This window comes from Dipodomys merriami, unplaced genomic scaffold, assembly GCF_024711535.1.
Source record: "Dipodomys merriami isolate MVZ:Mamm:240054 unplaced genomic scaffold, mDipMer1.0.p SCAF_2, whole genome shotgun sequence".
NCBI classification, from domain to species: domain Eukaryota; kingdom Metazoa; phylum Chordata; class Mammalia; order Rodentia; family Heteromyidae; genus Dipodomys; species Dipodomys merriami.
In genome coordinates this window covers 62,139,231-62,163,808 of record NW_027203381.1, presented here as the reverse complement: position 1 = coordinate 62,163,808, position 24,578 = coordinate 62,139,231, and the positions used below count along the sequence as shown (strand labels likewise).

General features: G+C 36.6%; 1 protein-coding gene across 6 annotated transcripts in view; it reads right to left on the bottom strand.

Annotated features, from left to right (window-relative positions):
- Window positions 1-24,578, bottom strand: part of Lpp (LIM domain containing preferred translocation partner in lipoma) — a 694,821-nt gene that overhangs the window by 435,535 nt on the left and 234,708 nt on the right. For all 6 annotated transcript variants that reach the window (XM_070029814.1, XM_070029810.1, XM_070029813.1 and 3 more), the window contains one exon: window positions 19,159-19,360. In XM_070029814.1, the coding sequence (XP_069885915.1) occupies window positions 19,159-19,351 (193 nt within the window). In that variant the 5' untranslated portion in view covers window positions 19,352-19,360. The remainder of the gene's footprint in view (window positions 1-19,158; window positions 19,361-24,578) is intronic.

The following is a 24,578-nucleotide window of genomic DNA, read 5'->3' as shown; positions in this document are numbered from 1 at the left end:
TATTTTAAAATTTTTCTTTTTGATATATTTTTATTGTAAAGATACTGTACAGAGGGGTTACAGTTATATAAGCAAGGTAAAACTTTTCTTAATACAAGGCAGATTCACATATAATCACCTACAGCATCTGTACAAAGATATCAGGCCACCCAGATTCCTTGATCAATATCTAAACATTTTATTAGAATTTCAGTTCTTCAGCTTAAAGCTCTGGTTTCTATTAAAATAGAAATCCTCCTGGTAAAGTTCTACTTTGACATATTTTATCAAAGATTTAGTCCCTTTACCTTTTGAAAACTAGCTAGGAAGATATGCACAGATAAAGGTAGATACCACATTTTCACTGTGCACACATTTAACAAACATTTCACTTTGGAACTCAGACTATGAACACAGTACAGCACTCATAGAATTTGAACTTAGAGATATCTAAGTTATGTTAGCCCAAGAGCTTGGACACATCTCTCATTTTCTCAGTGTCATTATTTGAAAGGAAGAAATGATACTACCAAGTTTAAGTAATACTACATAAATATCTGCCAAATACCTGGCAGATGATAACAGTAAATTAAATGATAGAACCCTCATGAAGTTATGAACTTAAGAAAGTGAATGTATGTATTTGTTGGGTACAGAGAACAGAACAGAGCCAAGAATGGGAGGGTCTGAGTTAAAAGAGGAAAATGCTGAGTGTGTGCAGAGACACCACCTAACGCCCATTTTTCACTCTAACTAATTACTAGTATTTCATAGGAACAATTTCACTACATGCCTTTAAGAAGTAATCGATTTTGCACAATTTGTGTAGCTGAATCAAGTTTCATGCAGTTTTTGACCAGGAAGCAAAGGAAGACATATTGTTCAATCATATTGTTTTTACAACTGGGGAGATAACCCCCACTACTCCAGTGACTTACACAGAGGTCCTAGGAGTACAGGAAAGTGTTCTTTCCACTCAACACAATTCTGTCTAGTTATTCTATCAGTGGTTAGCTTTCTGATGGGATTTTCTCTCTTTCTCTTTCTCTCTCTTACACTCCTTTTGAAATTCACTATTTTGAGATTCTATTCAAAATAAAATCCAATTCTACGATGTATCATAATAAGTCCTTATGAATCATGGTTCTTCATATTCAGTCTGAGAAGAAATAACAGATTGTAGCCTGGAGTTCACAGTTCACATGATACCCAGCTTTCTAACTACAGGCCTGTCATCCTTCCTGAATCACTCTGTCCTTCATCCTTCCCCAGGTGCAAACAAATCTCCCATCTAAGTCTAAGAAGGCACATGTAGACACCACTAGGTGTTCTGAAGAAAAATATCCTGATAGGCCACACATGGAAATAGGGCTATATTGAAGATGTGTCCTCAGGCTGTTTTTCAGGGTAAAAAGCAATAACTCCAGATGACAATTTCAGTCTAAAAATTGAAAACATCTGCACACAGGTTAATTTTTATCTAAACTATATTCAACATATAGAAAACTGAATGTGATTCACTGCTCAGAAAGCTATAAATTCACCATTAGCAAAAAGAGGATAACTCAAAATATATTTAAAGGAACTTGGTCTGTAGTTCTCTGAAAAAAATGAAATTATATAAAAGGCAAGAGATCTGAAAAAAGAATATCTGAAATGGTTCAATGACTTGAAAGGAAAATTCTGGAAAACATAAAATCTATATACCCCCCTCCACACACACACACACACACACACACACACACACACACCACAAATGAATGAAGGTCAGGATAGCGGATGTTCAAAGTCATCAATGATGGAATGAAAGTGTTTTCAATTTTACTTATCTATAAGATTGAATTGTGTCTCTACCTTCAAAGGTTGTCACTGAGACGCTCAGGAGTGTAGGAGGCTAATGGGCCAGTGTTTCTGTTCCAAATGTCTGTGGATGTGAATCACCTGACTACCACTCTACCTGCATGTTCTTCCTCTTCCAAACAAACACATCAGATATAAAATCACTAAGGTAAGTCTCAGAGTGAAAGGAATGAATTGTATAGGGGGAGCTGAAAAAACTGTTGTCTCTTTTCCCATTACCTATAGAGACTCATGCTATAAACAGGCAGTGGTGACTTCTGAAGCAATCAAATAGCTAATCCCGGTAATGGTCAGAAAGAAATATAATATCCTACTTTCTTAAAAGCAAAAAAATAATCATTCAAAAAGCTAGAAGAAAACATTAATTAATGAACAAGATAAGAAAGGAAATACTTTTCAAACAAAAAAATAAAATCACCACATAGGTAATTCTGATCATTATCTTAAGTCTTTTGCCTTATGAGTACTCATTCTGAACACTATCTGCTCCAATTTGTTGCCTCCCAAATTTCAGATTCTTCCCAGTATTAAGAACACTAAATTGGCCAGATGCCAGTGGTCGTGCCTATAATCCTAGCATCAGAGAAGGCGGAAATCGAGGATCGGGGTTCAAAGCCAGCTCAGGAACATCTGTGAGATCCTTCTCGCCACCAAAAAGCTGCCACCAGAAATGGAACTGTGGCTCAAATAGTAGAGCACTAACTAGCCTTGGGCCAAGAAAAAAGTGGAATGACAATACCAGGCCATTGATTCTTCAGGACTAGCACAAAAAAAAACTAACAAAAAAAAAAACTCCACGTGTTTATTTACCTATAAACCGTACCTATCTGAGCTACCTAATCTAATTACGGAAACCTTGAACTTCCATTTTTTGCCCTCAGAGACCTTGCATTGTTTTCTATGTATAGTGACAGAAACTATATTTTCAAGAACACACATACATATAAAGAAAAACCAAGTATCATTGTACAACACAAAAGAGAATCATGAGTCCAAGAGCTGTGTGAACAATGAAGAAATGCCACTTGTCACTTTCTCGTTTGTTTAGGAACATGAATTCTCTGAGAGTCTGCCAACCTCTCCCTGCCTTCAGGAACATCTGTTCAGTTCTGGGGCCTAACCCATAGTTTCCACAGCAGACTGGATTAAACAGTTAAAGCTTTAGAGACCTTGCAATGGAACTGTCCAGCTTAGGGGGAAAAAGGATGAGTCAGAATGGTGGCATGATAATAATTTAAAAGGAAATATAAAGAAAGGACTTAGACATGTTCTTTGTCATCTACAAGGGCAGAACTAGAACAATAGATAGATTTGGGTAGTAGCCAGTTTTAAGGAAGTATGGGAAAATGCTTTAAATGTAATATGGTTGAAGATATAAATAAAATATGCTGTCATCTCTATTGGTTTCACTAAAACAAATTTAAGCTTAAATATGTCTACACATTTGTACCTGGGAGACCACCACTATTAATTCTAATATCCTTCCAGAGAGTTTGAGAAACAATACTGTGGTTTTATTGTTGATGCTGTTGTTATTACAATATAAAACAAACATATCACTTATTAAAAGCATGCCTGGACATCTCAAGGTTTATTCTCTTGGAAAAAGAGACTTTATCCCACAATAGCTTCCGAAGTCTTATGAGACTGAAGAGTATGAATTTTAGCTTTATTACTAATTTTATTTACTTGTTCATTTATGTATGCAATTCATCTTTTATAAATTTAATTTGAACTGAGCCTCCTTAAAATTAAGCCTCTTAGTTATTATTTAATCAGTGAATAATCATCGAATTCTCTTTCTGTGCCCTCACCAACTGTCAGACATCATGGATAGCTAAAGGGTAGAGTTGCTGCTGTTAGTCCAACAAGCTGCCTGACAAACGAAAGCTAATGTGTCTCACTACTATAAAAGCCTGTCTTACTTATCTGTTTTCCTTTCATTGTTCCTTTAACAGATATTTATAAGTCAAAGGTAGAGAACAGAAAGGTCCCAACTGATGAGGACTGGAAGACAATTACTGATGTGATAAGATGGTTAACATTTTTTTCTTTATGTTTTGTTTTTGTTTGGGAAGACAAGTACTTAAAATCTTAAGTACTAACTAAACATATGACTAGAAATTATAAACTTACAAGTCTAAAAGGTATGCCTAAAAAAAGCAATATTCAACTTAAAGACAAATACTCATAAATCCATAAGTGTCTAGAGACAGAAATGGCTATCTCTGCACTGGAATATGATCAAGAATAGAATGACAGGGGGCTGGGAATGTAGCTTTAGTGGTAAAGTGCTTGCTTAGAATGCATGAGGCCCTGGGTTCGATTCCTTAGTATCACATAAATAGAAAAGGCTGGAAGTGGCATTGTGGCTCAAGTGGTAGAATGCTAGCCTCAAGCAAAAGAAGCTCAGGAAAAGCAACAAGCCCCAGTACTGGCAAAACAAAAACAAAACAAAACAAAATAGAATGAGAAACATGTTCTCAGGCAGTGGGAACACATGAATCTGGTAGAAGATCTGCCTACCTTTGTGTAGTTTTATAGAATAAGAGTTTTTTTTAAAAATCTGGGCCTATTGCAAATTAATTATATTAGAATATGAGGGTGAGGCCAAAAACTGGATAATTGTTAAATTTGGTTTTGTTACTAGTTGTCTTGTGGTGACGGAGACTGAACCCAAGGCCTTGGACACATTAGGCAAACAGTCACTGAACAAACAACCTTGCTTTTTGATAAGTATGATGTTCTCTTGGAGATTCTTGTTAGAGTCACGAGATTTGAAGCCTTAAGTGAACACTAAAGTCCCCTGCAAGATACCAGAGACTGTATCCTGTGAAGTTTATAGATTGTAAGCCCTAGAATAAAAGAAAAATATTGTAAGGTGCATTATGCACCCCTTTCCACTAAGCCAGGGTCATCAGAGGAAAAGCTCTAGGAGTTAAAACATGTTATAATTTGTAATAGAATAACTGTAATAGAAACACTGTAATAGAATAACTCAAGTTCTAAAGGTACACATGATGGAGAAAGAATAGAGCTATCTGAGTAGATGAAGACAGAGAAAAAAGAGATCTTAAGACGCTGAAATTATCACTCTAACCACCTCTACATGGAATAGGCTATATTGAATTAAAGCATCACCTTAGGTTGTTTCTTCTCCTTTCTTCCCACTTTTCTGCCTCTTTTTCCTCACTTCCTATTTTCCTTCCATTCTTCTCTGAAAAGTCTCTACTTAAAATCTCACCTCACCTCAAACTATTTAATTTAATAAGATGTTTACAATATTTGCTCGGGTTTGGGGAAAGAGTGGAAAAAAGCCTAACAAAATTATTTTAACAAGAAAAAAGCAGTGGCTTTAGGTATTAAACTCACTTCTACTAAAGGCATAAGAGCAAAAGGCAGGTATATAAACTATTCAAGTTCCCTATTGAATGTTTAGGGTTTCTAAGTACCATAACATGCAATTACTAGACAATAGTCTCTTTTTAGTTCCTGAAGTTGTTTTTGAGAATCACCATGCTACTAAATCTTGATTGTTTTGCCCTACTACATGTTTTACTCTCCTCAAGACTGTTCATTATTTACCAAGATACCCTACAACAGAAGAGACCAAGCAGTAACAAGGCTGGCCCAACCTGTGAAAGAAAGGTCCATCTCTACCCTGAGAAACCCAGAGGAAGAGAAAGATAAATGGGGAATAGAAAGCCAAATGCATTGTTCAAGGCCACAGTGAAAACTGATATTAACCCCAAGAGAAAAATGCAGAAGTTCTGCTTCTCGGCCCTTATTCTAAACCACTGGCCATTCTCACTTCCTCTGCCCACAGAGATGACTTTTGCCCATGAGGGAAGAACTAGTTTCATAAACAATGATCAGAATAAGATATAAGGGTGGGGTACTAGGGGCCATCCCATGGAGGACTGGTTTTGTTTTTTATTATAAGCTCAATGTCAGGTTTTTAAAGAAATGAACTTTTTCCTTCAAATCTTACTAGTCAATTTATAAGAAAATCAAATTAGCAATTATTGATTGCCTTGATGAAGACGAATTTCTGCATTCAGGAACACAAAAGACTTAAGGGGATGGAGAGATACATTTGACCTGAATACTTCAGTTTTCTAAATATAACAGCTACTGGGTGCTGGTGGCTCACGCCTATAATCCTAGCTACTCAGGAGGCTGAGATCTGAAGAAGGAGCTTCAAAGCAAGCCTTGGAAGAACAATCCTAGAGCTTCTTACCTCCAATTAACTAGCAAAAACCCAAAAGAGGAGTCATGTCTCAACTGGTAGCATAGTACACCTTGAGAGGAAAAAAAAACAAGTGAGGGAAGGAGGTCATGAGTTCAAATCCTAGTACTGGCACATACATATATACATACATACGTACATATATACATACATACATACACACACACACACATATACAAAAAGTTGCCTTCTGGGTCAACACAAGTGAGCTGGACTGAGAAGCAAAAGAGGATTTTCTAGAGTTACTGATTTCCTTATTACTATTATTATCATTATATAAAACAGTAGCATATAGAGAACGTTAAATGGTATATATTCCAAAGTGTCTCTGTCCAAGTGGTTCAGGCAATGGCCTCCTTGAATCAAAACCCATTATACTTTAATGCTCAGATAGCTGTCTTGATTAAACATAGCAGCAGGCTCCAGTTAAAGGGACAATTCCTTTTTGAAGGGAGGTAAAGAACAGAGTAATTGCCAGATGTTTGCAATTTTAGCTATAAAAAGATGGCTGCTTTCCATTCCTGAGTATGTTGGATCTTTTTTTCTTTCTACTCAAGCTATTGTGGTTCACTAAAATAGGCCACAGCACTGATGAATCATCGTTCAAAACTGCAATAATGGAGGCAGAACAAATCTGACATTTTAAATCCACATATAGAGGGATAAATTAAAATGTACAGGTAATCATTATATGCTAAACATCAGAGAACATACCATAGCCTAAAAACTCTTATTTTGATCTAGGAGAGTTTTGTATGCACCGTCTCTTGATGACTATTAACACTCAGCTCTAGGTTCCAGCAAACTCACAATCAAGCCCCAGCTGTATAATGGGGACAAGTACCCACTAACGGCCCTCTCCTGGGAATAGAAAACCCATACCCTATCCAGCTCACTGTCTTTCTTTGCACAAGCACAGTGCAGAAAAGAAGTGTGAATATTTGCTATGTGAAAAAGCAAGAAGAATGTGTGTAAAGACCATAAAATTGTACATCTACACACTAAAATACTAGAAAATATATATATGAACTTTGTAATGTAATTATTAAAACATCCATTACCACCAGTAAATACTCAATTATCTCTTTTTATTCTGTCTACTAAATTTGGTGGAAAGTACATGGAAACATGTTTTTTTTTTAGTTTAAGAGGCATTAATTTAACTGGCTTTAGACAGAAGATAGTATCTTCTTAAATGACTGAGTTAAGAATCTCTTTGAGGGTTGGACCTTGTTTTGAAAAGGAGATGCATGTGGCCCAAAGTTCAGGAGACAGGCTGAATCACAAATATGACTTCAAAAGAGGAATAGAACTCATTATAAAAACCCCTAACTAAACTAATACCTTTGCTATTATGCAGTTGATAAATAAACAAACCTAAAATTTCCCTTTATACCATATTTTGAATACATGACATTTACAAACTATAATAGAGAACTAAAAAATTTTCCATTAAAAACTACTATAGTGTATCATGCTTATGCATGTTATTAATTGTAAATAAGGTTCAATAATAAAAATGTTTACCTCCAAAAGATATTCAAACAAATCTTTTTTACTTCCACAATGATATAGTTCAAGAACAGATCTTTCTGAAAAATCTGTCATGAAAATTTACAAAGGACTTATCAACATGCCATATAATTCTAGCAAAGAGAAACATCAGATAAATCAATTCTAAAATGTCACACAACAAACACATTGCCATAGTGCCAAAAAAGATAAAAGAATGACTATTTTAATTGCCAGTGTAAACTATGTTTGTAAACTATGTTTGGACTATTGATTAAAAATTATAGAGATGACTCCCAGAGGTAATGTTCATATATTTAATGTTCATAAATCAACAACTAAAATAATGGTAGCTTCCATGGATTTGTTCATCATTTTGTATCAGCTGCTGTCATTTAGAACTTTATTTAATGTGCAAACCCATCTTTGAAATACATACATCTTGTTTTAAATTGAGAGAGCTTTACTACTTATTTAACCTAGGGATCCCAAGTGCTAAGTGAAAATCAAGAGTCAAATCAAAACTTACACACAGAACTCTACAATGCCATAGTCCACATGTCTTACAGCTGCCTATCCTAAGGCTTTCCATTATGAAGCCTTCCATTCCCTAAGGAATCTTGGCTCTGAGGAGACTCCTAATTTTGAGTCCTCCAACAGTTACTACATGAATATAAGCTGTACATTACTAGTTAACTGGTCATCTTCCTATGTCAGATGCTTCAGGACTAGTAATGCTTTTCTTTTTCTTATCAATTACATAGACTTCTTTAATTAAAATGGTATGAGATGGACATCAATTAGTCATAGGAAAAGAATTGATATTAAAGCAGAGGTTAAGATATGAAAAAGTCTGTGTACCAGGCACAATATTGGGGGTGCATAGGTCACACTTCCAAAGGTAACATTTCTAACTACACTCTGTATAACTTGTAAATTCCTTTTCCAGAAAACAATTTTAAAAAGGAAGCACTAATAAGTCAAATCATTGCATACATATACATGTATATAATACACACATATATAAAATAGGTCATTGACGAAATGGCAAATTTAAATGTCAATGTCAATAAAACTATAAGCAATAGCTAAGAAATTTAAGCAAGAGGGTAGAATTGACTTACTTATCAGAGATTATAAGTGGTTATTCCCAAGTTTCAAATAATGTCTCCTGGGTAAGGACTTTTTGAGATTACAATGGACATTTTGTGCTTTCATATGTCATATGCATCAATGTATATGTATATATTTCAAATAATTTTCACACATTACATTATTTGGTTGATGTCCATTTTCAAACAGCTCTGGATAGTAACCTTGGGAAAAATTAACAGTTTTTGAGTGTGTGACTAAAAGAGATAACAATAACTTTCAGAGGAAAGGCAAGGTAATGCTGAGAAAAAGTTTGGCATTAGAAAGGAGTGTTTAAATTCCAGCTTTGCCTTGTGCTAGCTTTCCAGACTTTAGAAGCTGGAGAAGCAAATAATTCTGCACATCAGCTCCTTTCAAGCTCTAGCATAGCTGAAATTATAGGTAAACAACAAAAAATGGACTGCAGATATAAATCAAGACTAGTAAATCCACTATCATTTTTTTCACATTAAGTCATTGCTACATCAGAATTATGTTTGTCTTGGCAATAAGAAAAGCCAGTGGCAGAGAACTATGTTGAATGTGCATAGCCTTGGCTTTGATCCCCAGTTCCATGAAAACAGTGATTATTATCCAGTGAGTAATCTACAATATTTGGTCAAATGAAGCTTCTGAATTTATTAAACCTCGCTGTGGACACTTTGAATCTCATATTTTTTATTTTTTATTAGGAAATATTATAATGCAAGAACTCTAATAAAAGTTACAGAATCCTAGCTGGCAGCTAGTGGCTTATACCTGCAATCCTAGCTACTCAAGAGGCTGAGTTTTAGAGCATCTTAGTTGGAGGCCATCACAGGACAGAAAAAAGTCACTAGACTTTATCTAGTAAAGCCAATATAGCTCCAAAATAACTACGAAAAAGCAGGGCTAGAGACATTGCTCTATGGTAGAGCACCCGCCTAGCAAGCAAGAAACATGGAATGCAAAACTCCAGACCAGCCACACACACAAAAATGTTACAGAATCCTGTGGTAATAACTAAACTAGATATGTGAGAAAGTGTTCTGAAATTTATTCACATGAATGCATACATACACATTGTAAGTTGTAATGAATATTTCATAATAAAATCCTTATTTTGTGGCTTCTTGTTTTCTCAAGATGCCAAAGTGTTGGATTACTAAGAAAGCAAAACAACGCAATTAAAAAAATGGTTTAAGGTGGCACACATTTCACATTCTTTAGTGTGTACCTTTAACAAGGTCAAAAGCTGCCTTATAGTTTGGGGTAAATTAAGAAGAATTGCTGCTTTCCTCTTCTTTTTTTCATCTTAGCATCTGTATTTACATAAATATTCCTTCTCCAGCATCAGAGACATGAGAGGAGAGATGGAATAATATCTATAGCCAGCATTGACAGGAAAGTGCTTATTGCATGCTGTATGATGGGCAGATTCTTATTTCTGCTCTTCTACTCTGCAGCTACCCAACTTCCCAGAGCTGATTCTCAAGGGCAGTGGCAGATCAGACTGGATCAGATGGATCTTGCAATAGTGAAGAAATCCTACTCACACTACAAAGTGCTGCACTACTTCAGGATATCAGCAATAACTTCAAGGGGTCCAGCTCAGTTTTTCACATGCTGTTTCATTGCTTGGCATGTTCTACTGTCTATTGCCCTTTTCTCTCTGGTAAACAACTAATTCATTCTCCAAGACTTTTGATGAGACGTAGTCTTTCCCTCTTCTGTGAAGTTGTTCCCAATTCCTCCTACAGCATGTCCTTCACATTCTTCTATAGCACTGAATTGATACAACACCGACTTATATAGACTTAGACATGTGTATGTGTATACCTGCCTTAACTACAGACCATCTTTCCTGCTTGACGATGGATATAGAGAAAACAGCATGAAGGATGGGAAATAAGGGGAAAAGCTGAAGGACAAAGTGTGAGGAGCCCCAATCCCAGGGACCTGACTTCCTCTGTCCCAAGAACTGTCCTCAACATCTAAGTCTCTGACTAAAATCATTTTAAGAGAGTGATAAAAATACCATACTATAATTTTGTTTTCCTTCACCGGTCCTTGAATCTTCTCATTGTTTTATTTTTAGATGCCTCACTAAGCACTAGGGTAGCTCTTTTCTGTAATTCTAGTGACTCCGGAGGCTGAGATCTGGAAGGTTGATATTCAAAGACAGTCCAGACAGAAAAGTTTAACTAATCAGCAAAAAGCTAAGCTGGAGGCTTGACTCAAGTGGTAGAACACCAGCAGTGGTAAAAAAAAAAAAAGAACTTACTGAGCAAGTTTAAGGCCATCAATGCAAGCAAGTTCTGATACCAGAAGGAAAAAAAAAGTGTTAACCAAGTTTTTGTTTTTGTTTTTTTCTGAAGACCAGCTTTGAAAAATACTGGTTTTATAGCAATGATTTTTAACATATATGTTGCCAAGAATTTGGATTGCATGTAAATTGGTACCTTAAGATACCTATATATATTTCTTTATCAATAGTCAACTTTTCCTTAGCACAGAATCCCATGAACATTTTACCCAACTTCTTCTGATGATAAGTATTGCCATTAGTTCAAATTCATTCGGTTTTCAGTATTTTTAATCTGCATCCGTGTGTGTACTTGCGCACACACACATACACAGATACACACAGAGAACTGTACAGGTCATCCCATGTAGGGATCCATGGAACCCCTACCTCAGGCAAGACACAAACTGCTTCAGCTCCACCACAGCAAGACTCCTTGCTTTCTCTTAGTAGAAGCATCCATTTGATGTCCCACTCCCCCTATCTCTGTCTCCTAGCAACCATCCAGTGATCATCTGTTCTCCATCTCTAAGTTTTTGTCATCTCAAGAATGTTTTATAAATGGAGCCATTTCATATAGTAACTTTTGAAGATTGACTATTTCTTTCCTAATCGTAATATTAGCAAGCTCATTCCAGGTCATTACATGGACGAATAGTTTATCTTTAATTGCTGAAAAAGTATTACTCCATTTTCAAGACAAGCCAGTTTATGCTTACAACATCTGTATGTTAAAAGACATTTGGTTTATTCACTGTCGGGGGGGGGGGGGGTCTGAGGATCTCAGTTCAATGCCAGTCCAGTCAATAAAGTCTGTGAGACTCTTATCTCCAATTAGCCGCCAAAAAAGCCAAAAGCAGAGTTGTGGCTCAAGTGGTAGAGTACTAGCCTTGAGCTAAAAAGCTAAGGAACAGTGCCCAAACCCTAAATTCAAGCCCCAGGAACAGCATAAACACAAAAGTATATATATAAAATCTCAACAGCTAATTAAGATGACAGGCTATAAAATATATGATCTTTTTATCAAAAATTGCATAAACTTCTCCTTGTTCTAAAGTATATTATCTACTGTGCCATGATAAACTACCTCTATCACTGTAGCTTCCAAATGATTTATCCCAAATGACATGGAATTATACTGAGATCAAGGGAAAAAGTCCACATAATCAATGCTGAGCTCCACCACTTACTGTTGTCAATACTGAATGATATTCAGCTAATTTCCAAGTCTCCTAAACTAGGACAATGAATGATTCCCATTGTTATGGACAACATTCTTATGTAAAGCTTTGCAGCTCCCAGAAACATACTAGTGAATTACAAATCCTCATTTAGGAAGATCATTTTAGGTTAAGTGTGTGTGTGTGTGTGTGTGTGTGTGTGTGTGTGTGTGTGTGTGTGTGTGTGTGTGTGTATGTGTGTGTGTGTGTATGTGTTTGTATGTGTGTGTGTGAGAGAGAGAGAGAGAGAGAGAGAAATAAAGAGAGAGAGGGAGAGAGAGTACATGGGCCCTATCCCTTAGCATTGGAAAATACTGGCATTCTTCCACTTTGGCCACAGGCTCAAGATGCTGGCTTCTTGCTGGTTATTGAAGGTAGGCATCTCACAGACTTTCTACTCAAGCTGGCTTTAAATCATAATCCTCAGATATCAGCCTCCTGAGTAGAAAGGATTACAGACTTGAGCCACCAGCACCCACCTGGGTGATTTTTAAGATAAAAAATTTCATAGTTAATAATACTGAAGCACTGTGGTTTCTATACCTGTTATTAGACGCAAAATATTGATCCATATTTGTGGAAAACATTACTATTCATACTTATATTACTGATTATTTATGTATTATATTATTTATTTATAATTTAAAACAAGTATAACTATAACTAGTATCTATTACATATAGCCATTATTATATCTAACTATATAACTATTATAATTATAAGGGTATAAAATATAATTCTTAAATGCTATAATTTATAATTTTCTCAATATTACCTGTTATTAATAACAGAAAATCAGGCTTATTACAACAAGCAAATGTATGCTAAGAATGAAAAGTTTAGCTCCTGTTTTGCTAATTCAGCCCCAAAGAGAGTGTCTGTCATAAACTCTACTTTATGTAAGTGACTGTTGAATTGATACAAAATAGTAATCCTTGGAGTTACCAGGTATTTTATGTTGTAAAACATTTTCAAACATCATTATATTGGATCCTCAAAACAGGCGTGATGATAATATCATTAGCTGACTTAATAAATTAAGAAAACTAGAGTATAAAAGCATTGTGCCCTGGGAAAAGAGGTAAACTGAGCCTTGATGATCTGGGGATTTTGGTGTCAATAGGGCTTGTGTTTATTCGTTATGATCCGATGTCAGCCCAAGAATTACAAGTTATTTTCTCTGTGAGATGCCAAGATGTAAAGATCAATTAATGTCCTCTCCTTTCATGAATGAACAGCTTGTTGTTTCCCCCAAGAGGACTTAAAAATAAAAACTCATGCCCTGCACTATGAAGCTATAGATCAGGATTGTGATGATTGCCCTGTTCCAAAAAGGGACACTCCAGTTAAACCTGACTCTCATTAAAGCTCATATTTAAGTGATTTGTGACCACATTCATGGTACCCTATGCATTATTACAGCAAACATCCAAGATATCACAATTACTCATCTATGATCGCTGGCAATTGAACAAGACTGCCAGGGCTCCAATAAAGATGATGTTTCCAATTCATATCTCCAAAATCACAGTCATCTTAAATATAGAACAAAAGACAACATAACACTAGAGATGGGAAAGCATAGAAGACCCTAAAATATTTATCTATCAATGTCTTCTACCACTGATTACTCTAAGTTTGAAAGTAAAAGATTTTTATCATGTGAAAACCAAAAGTAGCCAGGAGCTGGCTGCTCCCACCTGTAATACTAACTACTGAGGAGGCTGAAATCTGCAAGACTATGGCTTGAAGGCAGACCAATCTATGAGGTTAGTATTAACCAGAACAAAAGCCAGTGCTGAAGGCATGGCTCAAGTGGTAGAGCAACAACCTTGAGTAAAAAAGACATCTTTTTTACTTGAGTTCAAGGTCTTGAGTTAAAACCCAGTACAGCCCCCACCCCACCCCGCAAGCAGTTTTTGTTGTTGTTGTTGTTTTCAATACAGAAAAGAAACAGCATCAAATTGGCCTACATGTTCAAACAAAAAATGGTGAGTAAAAATCATGCCCACTCTAAACTAATTTTCTAAACATGTTACTATGGGTGGTCATATATCTCCCTCACATATTACTTCTCTGTGGAGATAAAAATATGTTCAGTCTAACAAGAACATATGACATCACATCACCAACAGGTATTTCTCCAGCTGATATCAATAATATAAGACTCATCAATTCTTCTAGCCCAGGTGACAAACATGACCCCTTCCTCCTGACAGTGGTGTCAACTTCAACAAGTGTGTTCAACTCTTGGATAACATTGTTAATGTCTCTCTCCAACTGCCTTTTCGCATCTGGCAAAGGGAAGGACTGCTTTCTAGTTCTACAATTCAAAGACAACCTGATTAATGCATGAAAAATACCCTTACACAAAAGCAGAAAAGAAATAAGCTCAGCTGTCAACTCCATCAAAGAGAACAGAGCTGTTTGTGTCCTTATAGCATTCTGTTAAAGTTACTATGCCAAGCCCAAATTAGAAATGAGCTATAACTATTTACCCTTTGTGGAACAGAATAGTAACCTTAAGAACAGTGAAGTAAAATAGGATTTAGAAAAATAAAGTCTAGCCGTAGGACTCCCAATTAAGAACATTCATCGCACCTCTCTTGATCTATCTTCATAACTTATGTGAAGCAATGCAAACAAAGCTGGAAAAAGAGAACTTATTTATATTACACAGTAGTACACAAGGTAATATACTTAGCAATACTTTGTGAAAAGGGTCAGCTTGTTGAAATTAATCTGAAAAAAGTATCATAAAATACTTTGTAAAATGGCGTAAAAGAGGACATGAGCCTTCTGGCTCAACCTCCAATATATACAATTCTTTCAAATCAATAAAACTCTATATATGGAGGCCAGATCCTATTTTTAATACATAGGATTTTTACATTATTTTCTGGAGGGTGAACTGAACCATGCATTCAGGCATACAAGCCAAGTGCCATACAACTAAGGTATATCCCTACACTTGATACATGACTTTTTTTGTTATTTTTCCCTCTTATTTTTCCTCTTACTAAGGTTTGAATGTAGAGTCTTGCACTTACAATACTATTTCACTCGATCAATGCATAAGAAAAGCCAGCCCTATTTACTTTAGCTATTATGTTTGTGCCATGGCCAGTCTTGGATTGTGATCTTCCTATGTGTCCCTCCTGCATATCCACAAATGAGTGCCACCATGTCCAGATTATTTGTTGAGGTAAAGACTTGCTAACTTTTTCCCCTGGGCTCAATTCGTACCTCCTGAATAACTGAGTATACAGGTAGATAGAGCCAAGCCTAGCAACAGGATTGTTGAAAAGCTCTTTTACTTCTGGTCTTAATCAGTAAGAATGGCAATAATGGAAAGCTGCAATAAAAATTATCTTCTGAAAATTAAAAGACAATGCAATAGAAATGATAGACAAATTATAAAAGAATGTATCACTTAAAGGGATTATAGTGAAAAGTTCATTTAAATTAGTATTGAGACATTCACTTTTTAAAAAAAATCTAATATTAAAAATGTTTTTATTTCCTAACAAATGGGGCAATGTCATTCTTTCTGGAAAAACTTGGAAAAAATTATATTAAGTGAAGTAAGCCAGGCCCAAAGAAACATAGGTCCCATGGTTTCCCTTATTTGTAATATCTAGTATATGTATGAGTCAAGCGGAAAAGGTCAGATAATGTGATGTCAGGAAAATGAACCCTTAGATGTGTATTTTAATGTTTTTTTTTCTTTCATGCATGTGTTTCTAATGCATTTATAAGATTATCTCTTTGTTGCTTTGTATGTCCCTCCCCCACAGTATAACCCCTTCTTTCACTATATTTGATGTCAGTATAACTTGTGGAGGAGATGGGGAAAAACCAGTTGTTTAAGGATACAGGTGGACCTGTTGCAACAATGAGAAGTACAAGTTGTCATGTCCAAAACGAGCTTTACAACGTTGGTGCGGGGGGGGGGGGGGAAGGGGGGAAGGAGAAGGATTGGGATTGGGGGGGAGAGGGGAGGCTGGGAAGGGATGTGAAGGGTAAACAAAGGAGGAGGCTGCAATGCTTGGTAAGAAATGTACGCATTATCCTGCCCATGCAATTATAACCCCTCTGTATAGTATGTTCACAAATAAAATAAAATTAAATTTAAAAAAATATTTTTAAATGGAATTTGAGAGACTGGTCAAATTCTAGACTACAAATTCAAAAACATTCAGTATAAGATTCCACTTAAAGTTCCAATCAGACCAAGTATTGGAAGAGAGAGAGAAATATGTGTGTGATTTCAAGGAAGAAAATAATATCTTCATAAAGTAAGAAAACTCACATACTTTGCTCTCTGCCAACAACAGAGAAAGAAATATACTTTGCTGTGCTATCAAAGTAAAGAGGTTTGCTTTGCTTTAATATTTTTGTTACTCTTCGAAACAGCAAAAGATCCCAGATTACACCATAAGCAATACTACAGAATAGTACTTTACAGACTTGAAAAACAATGAATTATCATGTTTTCCTCATCACTATATAATAAAGGTTGATAGGGTAAAATTTAAATGTATATATAACATACATATGAAACATATATGCATGTGTTATATGCATATTATATATTAGGTGTGTGCATATGCATAAATATTCATCTACACATATATTTATGGAATCAACATACATAGTACTGGACACAGAGAACATTTGAAAATGTACTGGCATTCAAAGACAGCTGAGGAAATAAGAATCTTTACAAAATCAGTGGAAAGTAGAACAATAGAAATGAAAGTACCTAAAATATGAATAGCTACTAACTGGGGAAAAAAAATCACACTCCATTTTTAAGTGTGTCAAAAATCCTTTAGACAAAGGCTACTAGCAAAATATCTTAGAAAATTATAATATGTGTATCACATAAATATAAGTTGATGTAGAAGACATGTAAGTACTTTTCTGCTTTCACAATAAGAATTGAAAAACACGAACGTAAACTCCAGAAATTACAGATATAATGCTAAGGCGAGAAATGTAATTGGCAACCTGAAGGCAGCAGTGGTTAAACAACTCCTGGACTACAAAGCTCAAAAAAAAAAAAAAAATGGGTAAAGGAAAGTAAAGGCAACTGAAAGAGGGAGGCTGAAACTACGGACTAGGGGATACCTAACAGCTTCAGTTCAGAAATCTACTAACCACAAAGCTATAGTCATGTCCCTCTGTAAGATTCCATAATATTACAGGGTTATAGGAATAATCGATAATATAAAAGAGTACCTTGCATCTCCTACCTGTCTAGTAAGTATAAGAATTAGAGCAGAGGCAATAATAAAAGTGGTTGAAACTTGACAGAGCAAACATATGTGGAAATCTGAGGCGAGAGGTGATGACTTGGGTGCCGGGTCACACCAGACATTTTGGAGGAAGTGATTAAACATAGAACTTCTAGAGGCAACAACTACAACAAAAATAGATAGGCAGGCAGGCAGGCAGGCAGGCAGGCAGGCAGACAGACAGACAGACAGACAGACAGACAGACAGACAGACAGACAGACAGATAGGGTAGCACACTGAGAATGAGCAATGTGTCGGGAACTGCAGAATATGCCAACAAATCAGAGTAAACTCCAAGGTTTCTAGAGAATTTGAGGGTAGTAGAGGCAGGGTACCACAAACCCAAGGGAGTCATCCTAGTTACTAGCAAACCGAGTCACAGCCTTCACAGCAAAGGAGTTCAAAGCAAAACCACTATGACTCTTCCCATATGTACCATCCATCAGCTTGTTCAATATAGAACCTAACCACAGGCTAACCCTTAGGTATGTAATCAACTGTCTACACACTGTGATGCCCTCATATCATTGACTACTACTGACAACTGACCCTGTCTTTCTTCATTTTACTATTATCAGGAAATCCACTTAGATTATCTCCAAAGTAAGGAAATAAGTTAGTAATGACCCTAGTAAGCAGACAAGGGGAAAAGTTGACTTAACAGCTGAGGAATCCAACACATGGCCCCTCCTGTTCCTGAAAAAGGGATCCTCTCCAGATTCCACTTCCAAGTTCCCACATAACTAAAGAATGCCAGCCCACCAGTTCCTCTAAGTCTCAATTACTTGGAAAAAATACAATCTCCTTCAACCACAAAAAGACTCAAGCACTTGCTTTGGCTTTCAGGAGAACACCAAGGGCTTCACTTACTGTTTGGTCCACAGCAGCTTTCTGATGGCCTTACTGATATATTTTCTGAGGAAAAGACACTCCAAAATCCACAGCTATAGTATTAGGCAAATCCGCAGCTACAGTACCAAGAAGTTGATGACCAACCCTGGCTACCTCTCAGGCCTAACATCTAGAACAGCCTTTGGATGTCGGTCCTAAAAACACTACTAGACAAGAAGAGCATTAACTAGGAGCAGGAGAAAGAGAAAGATATAAACATATCAAGACTCTGGAACTGTTCCATACAATATTGCTAGAACAGATATGTAAACATCATCTCAGAAGAAGTGGAAAAACATGGAGAAGGTAAGAAAAATTTTAAAAAGAAGGGACAAGGGTGTAAGTTAAAAAACTGAAAGGCTGAATCAACTTTCGTTAATGTTTTCCCCCACTGAGCTCCAACAATTCTAACAGAACCTTAGGAGAGAAAAACACCTGGAGATGGTGTTTTTTTCTACAGTATCTTATTAGGCTAATCTACTATTAGTTTCTCATTGAAGTATTGCTTGGCAATATTGGAACACTTATTTGATGGCAATGGGGAGGAATCGTTGGATATTAGTCACATCACCAAGATGAAGGATAAGACGGTAAAAGGGCACTAAGCTATGAGTGAAAAAGTCAGATTTCTAGGCTAGGTTTCTTTCCTATTTTCATTTGTCCATGCAATCCTCACTACTACCCTGAATATTCCCACACTGGACACCCATTTCCTAAAGACCAGCACTTACCCTCACTCCCAGGTTGCTTGTATGGGTTGTACTTGGGTTTTGGAGCCACCACTGGTGCAAACTTCTTGGGTGGTTGCTGCATAGACACCGAAATACTAGGAGTCCCAAAAGAATGGGTGGTCTCCATCCGTGCAGGGACATGGCCAAGAGGCTCACCAGTGCTTTTGGGTGGCAGCCAAGATGGATGAGACATTGTTGAAATCTGCAATTAAAAAGAAATAAGCACTGCTTAGATAGAAGTATGAAAATGAAAGTGTCACTTTGGTGTTATTTATCTTGGTCCAAAGTTAATCTTTATGCTGTTCTCTGCAAAGAAGACTGAAACAAGAACCAAAAAAAGATACAAGAATACAAAAGAAGGAAAAGAACAATGATCAGAAAGAGGCAATAAGTGGAGAAGAGAAGAAATGGAAGAAGAAAACAGCTTTGTATTCTTGAACACCTCACTTCTCATAATCACCTGTTTTAGTGGCTATCTTTCGCAGAAAAGTAAATATGTATAGTTCCCAATTTGAAGAAATTTCTATGTAGCACAATGAGGTAAAGTTTCAATTTTATAAATGGTCTTTATTTATAAAATAGCTACCATAACAATTCCACAGTAATATCTGCATGAAGTGATGCTACCTGAGCGAAGTTTAATATCAAAAAGTGCTACTAAGACAAAGAAAAAGATATGATTAATTCTTCCTACGAAGAGAACGACCAGACTTCACTGATGATAAGCTATTCAGACTTAGGACTTAAGTGTCAAATAGAGTTTAGACATGAAAAATATTAAAGTTACATAGGCAAAAAAAAACTACACAGCACTTATTTAGTGTGGTTGGATGTAACACAGAAGAAAGTAGCTGTCAACAAAACTGAAACATATGATGGAACCCAAGTGAGACCACTTCCCGTGAACACTTTGGTCTAAAGTTACTTTGGAGGCATTAATAAAACAGTAAAAGTTCATGTGGATAAAAGTACATAAGGAGACACTTGAAAATGCCCCCTCTGTATGAGCATTTCTCCACTCCAGCGAGGACTGCTTGGGATAAGGCAAGGAGTCCACGAACACTGATTGCTACAATGCCTGATATGCATACTCACCTTTAGTGGAAAAATGAATAGACTATGCAATGTCTGTAATTCTCAAATCGTCCCTATACAACAAAGAAATTCTCACCAAGAGCTCTCCTGAGCTGCTAACGCATGCAAAATTTATGAAAAACGAACCTCAACTACATGGGAGACAAGCAGCTCATCCTGGATGCTTGTTCTGATTAGATCACATACACTGTGTGAAGAAAGAAGCATGAGCTCTCCTCTATCAAAGTCTGCCAATCACTCCTCTAGGCAGCCTGCCTGCTGAGGGTGAGCCTCATGGATTTCTGAGGAGGGCTCTCCAGGCCTGATTGCAAGAGCTCTCCAGCACAGGGAGGCCCGGAAGATGCTTTGCACCCACTCCCAGCCCCAAATCCACCCAGTAATTTATTAATTGAACTGAATTAATTAAGAGGGGTACATGATTACCTCCAGATGTCTGTGAAGACTAAGAACATGGGAAATGCAGGCACAAATGAAGGTCTCAGCACATGGCATAGCAATGGGAGAAGGAGAAGGAAGGTTAAATATAGCACTGCAAGGAACTAACACCAGTCTAAGCCATGGATGAGTGGCATGACTTTGAGGCTGCTCCTCCAGTCCCTTGAATGACTCCAATCTCTCAATATTCTGAAATAAAGCTCCTGGTCCTTCCTCCTCATCCCCCAGAGCTTTCAGGACAACCGCTGAGATGATATTAAAGTGCTTGTGTATTGTGCTTTGGAAAGTAGGGGAAAGGAATGTCTCCATTGAACATCACAGGACCGGGCTAGGAAGCTGGCTCAGTGGTGGAGTGCTTGCCTTGCACGCATGAGGCCCTGGGTTCGATTCCTCAGCACCTAAGCAGAAAAAGCCACAAGTGGTGCTGTGGCTCAAGCGGTAGAGCGCTAGCCTTGAGCTGAAGAGCTGAGGGACAGTGCCCAGGCCCAGAGTTCAGGCCCCACAACTGACAAAAAAAAATAAAAAATAGGAAGAAGAAGACTTTAGAAAATCACACAACCGTCTCTTCAAGAACAATAGAGGCAGTTTCATCAATAAAAGATGATTCTAGAAACCAATGAAGAAGACCCCAATTGGGAATCAGGCCTAATGACATGGACACAGTGATAACTTCTTTGTCCCTCTGATCACATGGGCTGTTCTTTTCCTTTCCCCACCCTATCCCTGCCACACGTCTGTATACATATGTATAAACTTTAAAACATTTTGAGTAGCTTGAAAAGGTAACCACTATATTTCAGACAACTTTAAACCACTAAGGTACACCACAAATCCAATACAGAAAAACAATAAATAAATGTTTCTTTTAGTCAGAATTTTTCAATCTGGTTGCAAATTTAGGCAAGAGTCCTTAAATCTGGAAACATTTGGAGACAAAAAATTAAGCCAAGTCCCATCTCTCAGGTTTGAGAAATACCAATTTTGTTTTTATTTTTAAATGTGTCTCTGTTTTCTACTAAATGGGAATAAAAGTAACTCTTGCTTTCAGCATGACTAATGTAACTAGAAATGGGGAATAAATAGGATCAAAAAGGTTTTAAAGTTTTAATGCACTATGCACATTTGTAGTATAAAAATTAATTATAAATTTTAGATGGGTTAATACTATCCTTATAGCTTTTCTGCAAATCAAAATTTATCCAAAGCAGATGCTTTTAAAAATGGATTAACATAAAATGCAGTAGTTTCTAAACACAAACATGAACATTTCCAGAGCAATCCTGTTGCTTGCTGACTGTGCCATACTGACCTTTCTAGATATACCATAAATACAAAACAACGGACAACTTCTGAGTGAGCATAGAAATGAAAATATGCAAACCATTGGTTCCACTGTCAGGTGAGGTACTCCAGCTCCATGAATTACTCTGCTCTTCCTCTGGTTCTAGACAAGTTTCACTCTATGCTTAAAATCATCATGAAATCAAGAAATGAAATGGTGTTAGGTGAAATGAACCCCAAGATATGGATTCAAATGTTTTTTTCTTTCATGCGATTGTTTCTAACGTATTTATAAGATAATTTCTTGGTTGCTTTGTATGTCCCTCCCCCACTATATAACCCCTGCTTTCACTCTATTTGATGTTGGTATAATTTGTGGAGGTGAAGGGGAAAAAAATCGTTTAACTAGGGATACAGGTGGACCCATTGCAACAATGAGATGTACAAGACGTTATGTCGAAAAACGAACTTTACAACTTTGGCGGGGGGGGGGGGGGGAGGAAGGGATGGGAAGGGGAAACAAAAGAAGAGGCAACAATGCTTGACAAGAAATGTACCCATTACCTTGCCCATGTAATTATAACCCATCTATATGGTATTTTTACAATTTAAAAAAATGAAATGAAATGGAAGAATCCCAAAGAGGCTCTGAAAATATATAGAACTCTATCAAAGAAAAGCCAACATGAAATATGGCCCTCCAGTAAGCAAGATGCTTATTGCTGATGGGAATGAGGAAGCTATGGTATCCCAGCCACTGTTCTTTCAGAAACTATGTCAGATGTGAAGAAATAGAAGGTTCATTGAGCTTCTCCATTACTCCTGTTACCTCCCCCATCTATGGGGTGAGAATAGGAATGCCAAAGATTGTTTACTGAGGACATACTGGATGATTTTTCCAATGGCCACTTAGTGCGTCCATGTCCACATTCCCATATGAAGTAGCATTGCTATTAACCACAACTATCAAATCTGAAAATAAGTTTCAGCCAGGTGCTAGTAGCTCATACCGAGCTACTGAGGAGGCTGAGAACCTAGTATCACAGTTTGAAGCCAGCCTGAACAGACAACAAGTCCATGAGATTCTTATCTCTGAGTAACCAACAAAAAGCCAGAGGTGGAGTTGGGGTGGCTGGTAAAGTACCAACCTGAGTAAAAAAGCTAAGGCATAGCATCCAAGATCTGAACTTAAGGCCCATTGCAGGGAGCATGTAAATTTGGAGCTGGGGTATTACTCAGTGGTAGATCACATGTGCAAGACCTTGAGTTTGTTCCTCAGAGCTGCTCCCATTAAAAAAAAAAAAAAAGTAAGACTTTAAGAGGCTGGATAAATTACTTGATAAACAACTATAAATAACTGCAAAGCTAAGACAATCTTTGTCGTGGATTTTTTTACCTGAAATTTATAGTTTTTAAAAATAGTAGTTTTAATTTTTTAATAATCTCTATTCTTTTCTCTTGAATCCAAAGTAGCTATAATGTAGTCTGTGTTCTGTTCCAGCAAATCTAACAAAAATAAGCCTGAAGACAGATGTCAAAAGACCAACGTATATCGTAATATAAATGACTAAAATAATAACATAATGTAAATGACTAAAAAAGTTCATATAATGACCAAGACCTTACACAGATAAGTGAAAAGACTTGGGCCACAGTCATGTGACAGCTAATACTAGCAAAGGTACTAAGCCTCTTTAATAGTCATTCACAAAAATAGAATATATGGTATTTGTTCATATTCTCTTCTCTTCAAATCAATACACCATTCAATAAATGTCTATGTAGGTAACCAAATTTTTAAAACAACTAGCAGTGTTGTCGATATGTATCACAAAGTGCCACAAGCTTAAAATAGTGATTTTCAAAACTACGTACAAAAAATATGGAATCTTTGAGTCTACATCTTTCTTTATTATTACAGTGTTGAGGATTGAACTGAGGGTCTTTGCATGTTAGACAAGCACTCCACAGTTAATCTATGTGTCTTAGTCTATTATGTATACATTCTGATTCAAGAGTTGAAAGTGATTTGCGTAAGGCATTTAGAGTTAATTTCTATTGCATTGGTCCCTCGATCTCTCTTGACAAGTAACTCAAGGCCTGACTTTCTATAAGTGTTTTCTGAATAAATAAACAATATTAAACTAAGGAATGGAAATTACTACCATTATTTTAGTGGTAGAAGAAATGGCAGACAGACACTGGGACTTAAGTAGCTGAAGGCAACATTTTCTTCATTTAATCAAATGACACATTCCCCAAACTTGCAAAATTTTTCTTGAACTCTTCTCTGTATTTGAAAGTGAACCGATTGTTGGAATTTAAAAAAAAGTGTTTTCTAATCATTTATAAGAATGGCACGCTATGCTTTCCTGTTTTCCTATTCTACCTACCTATATTCCATTAGAAGAGATGCTCTGATCACACTTCAAATCCTGTTATCAGGCTTAGCGCACCTATGAGCCATAGTCTATACCTCTGCTATCTTTAAGATACAGTATCCTCCTCTGAAAATGTGGCTACTCACAGATGAGTACTGGTTACACATCTCTTCACAAGCTTGTAAGGAGGTTATGAAAGATCCTGACTGTGAAAGTAGCCAACACCAA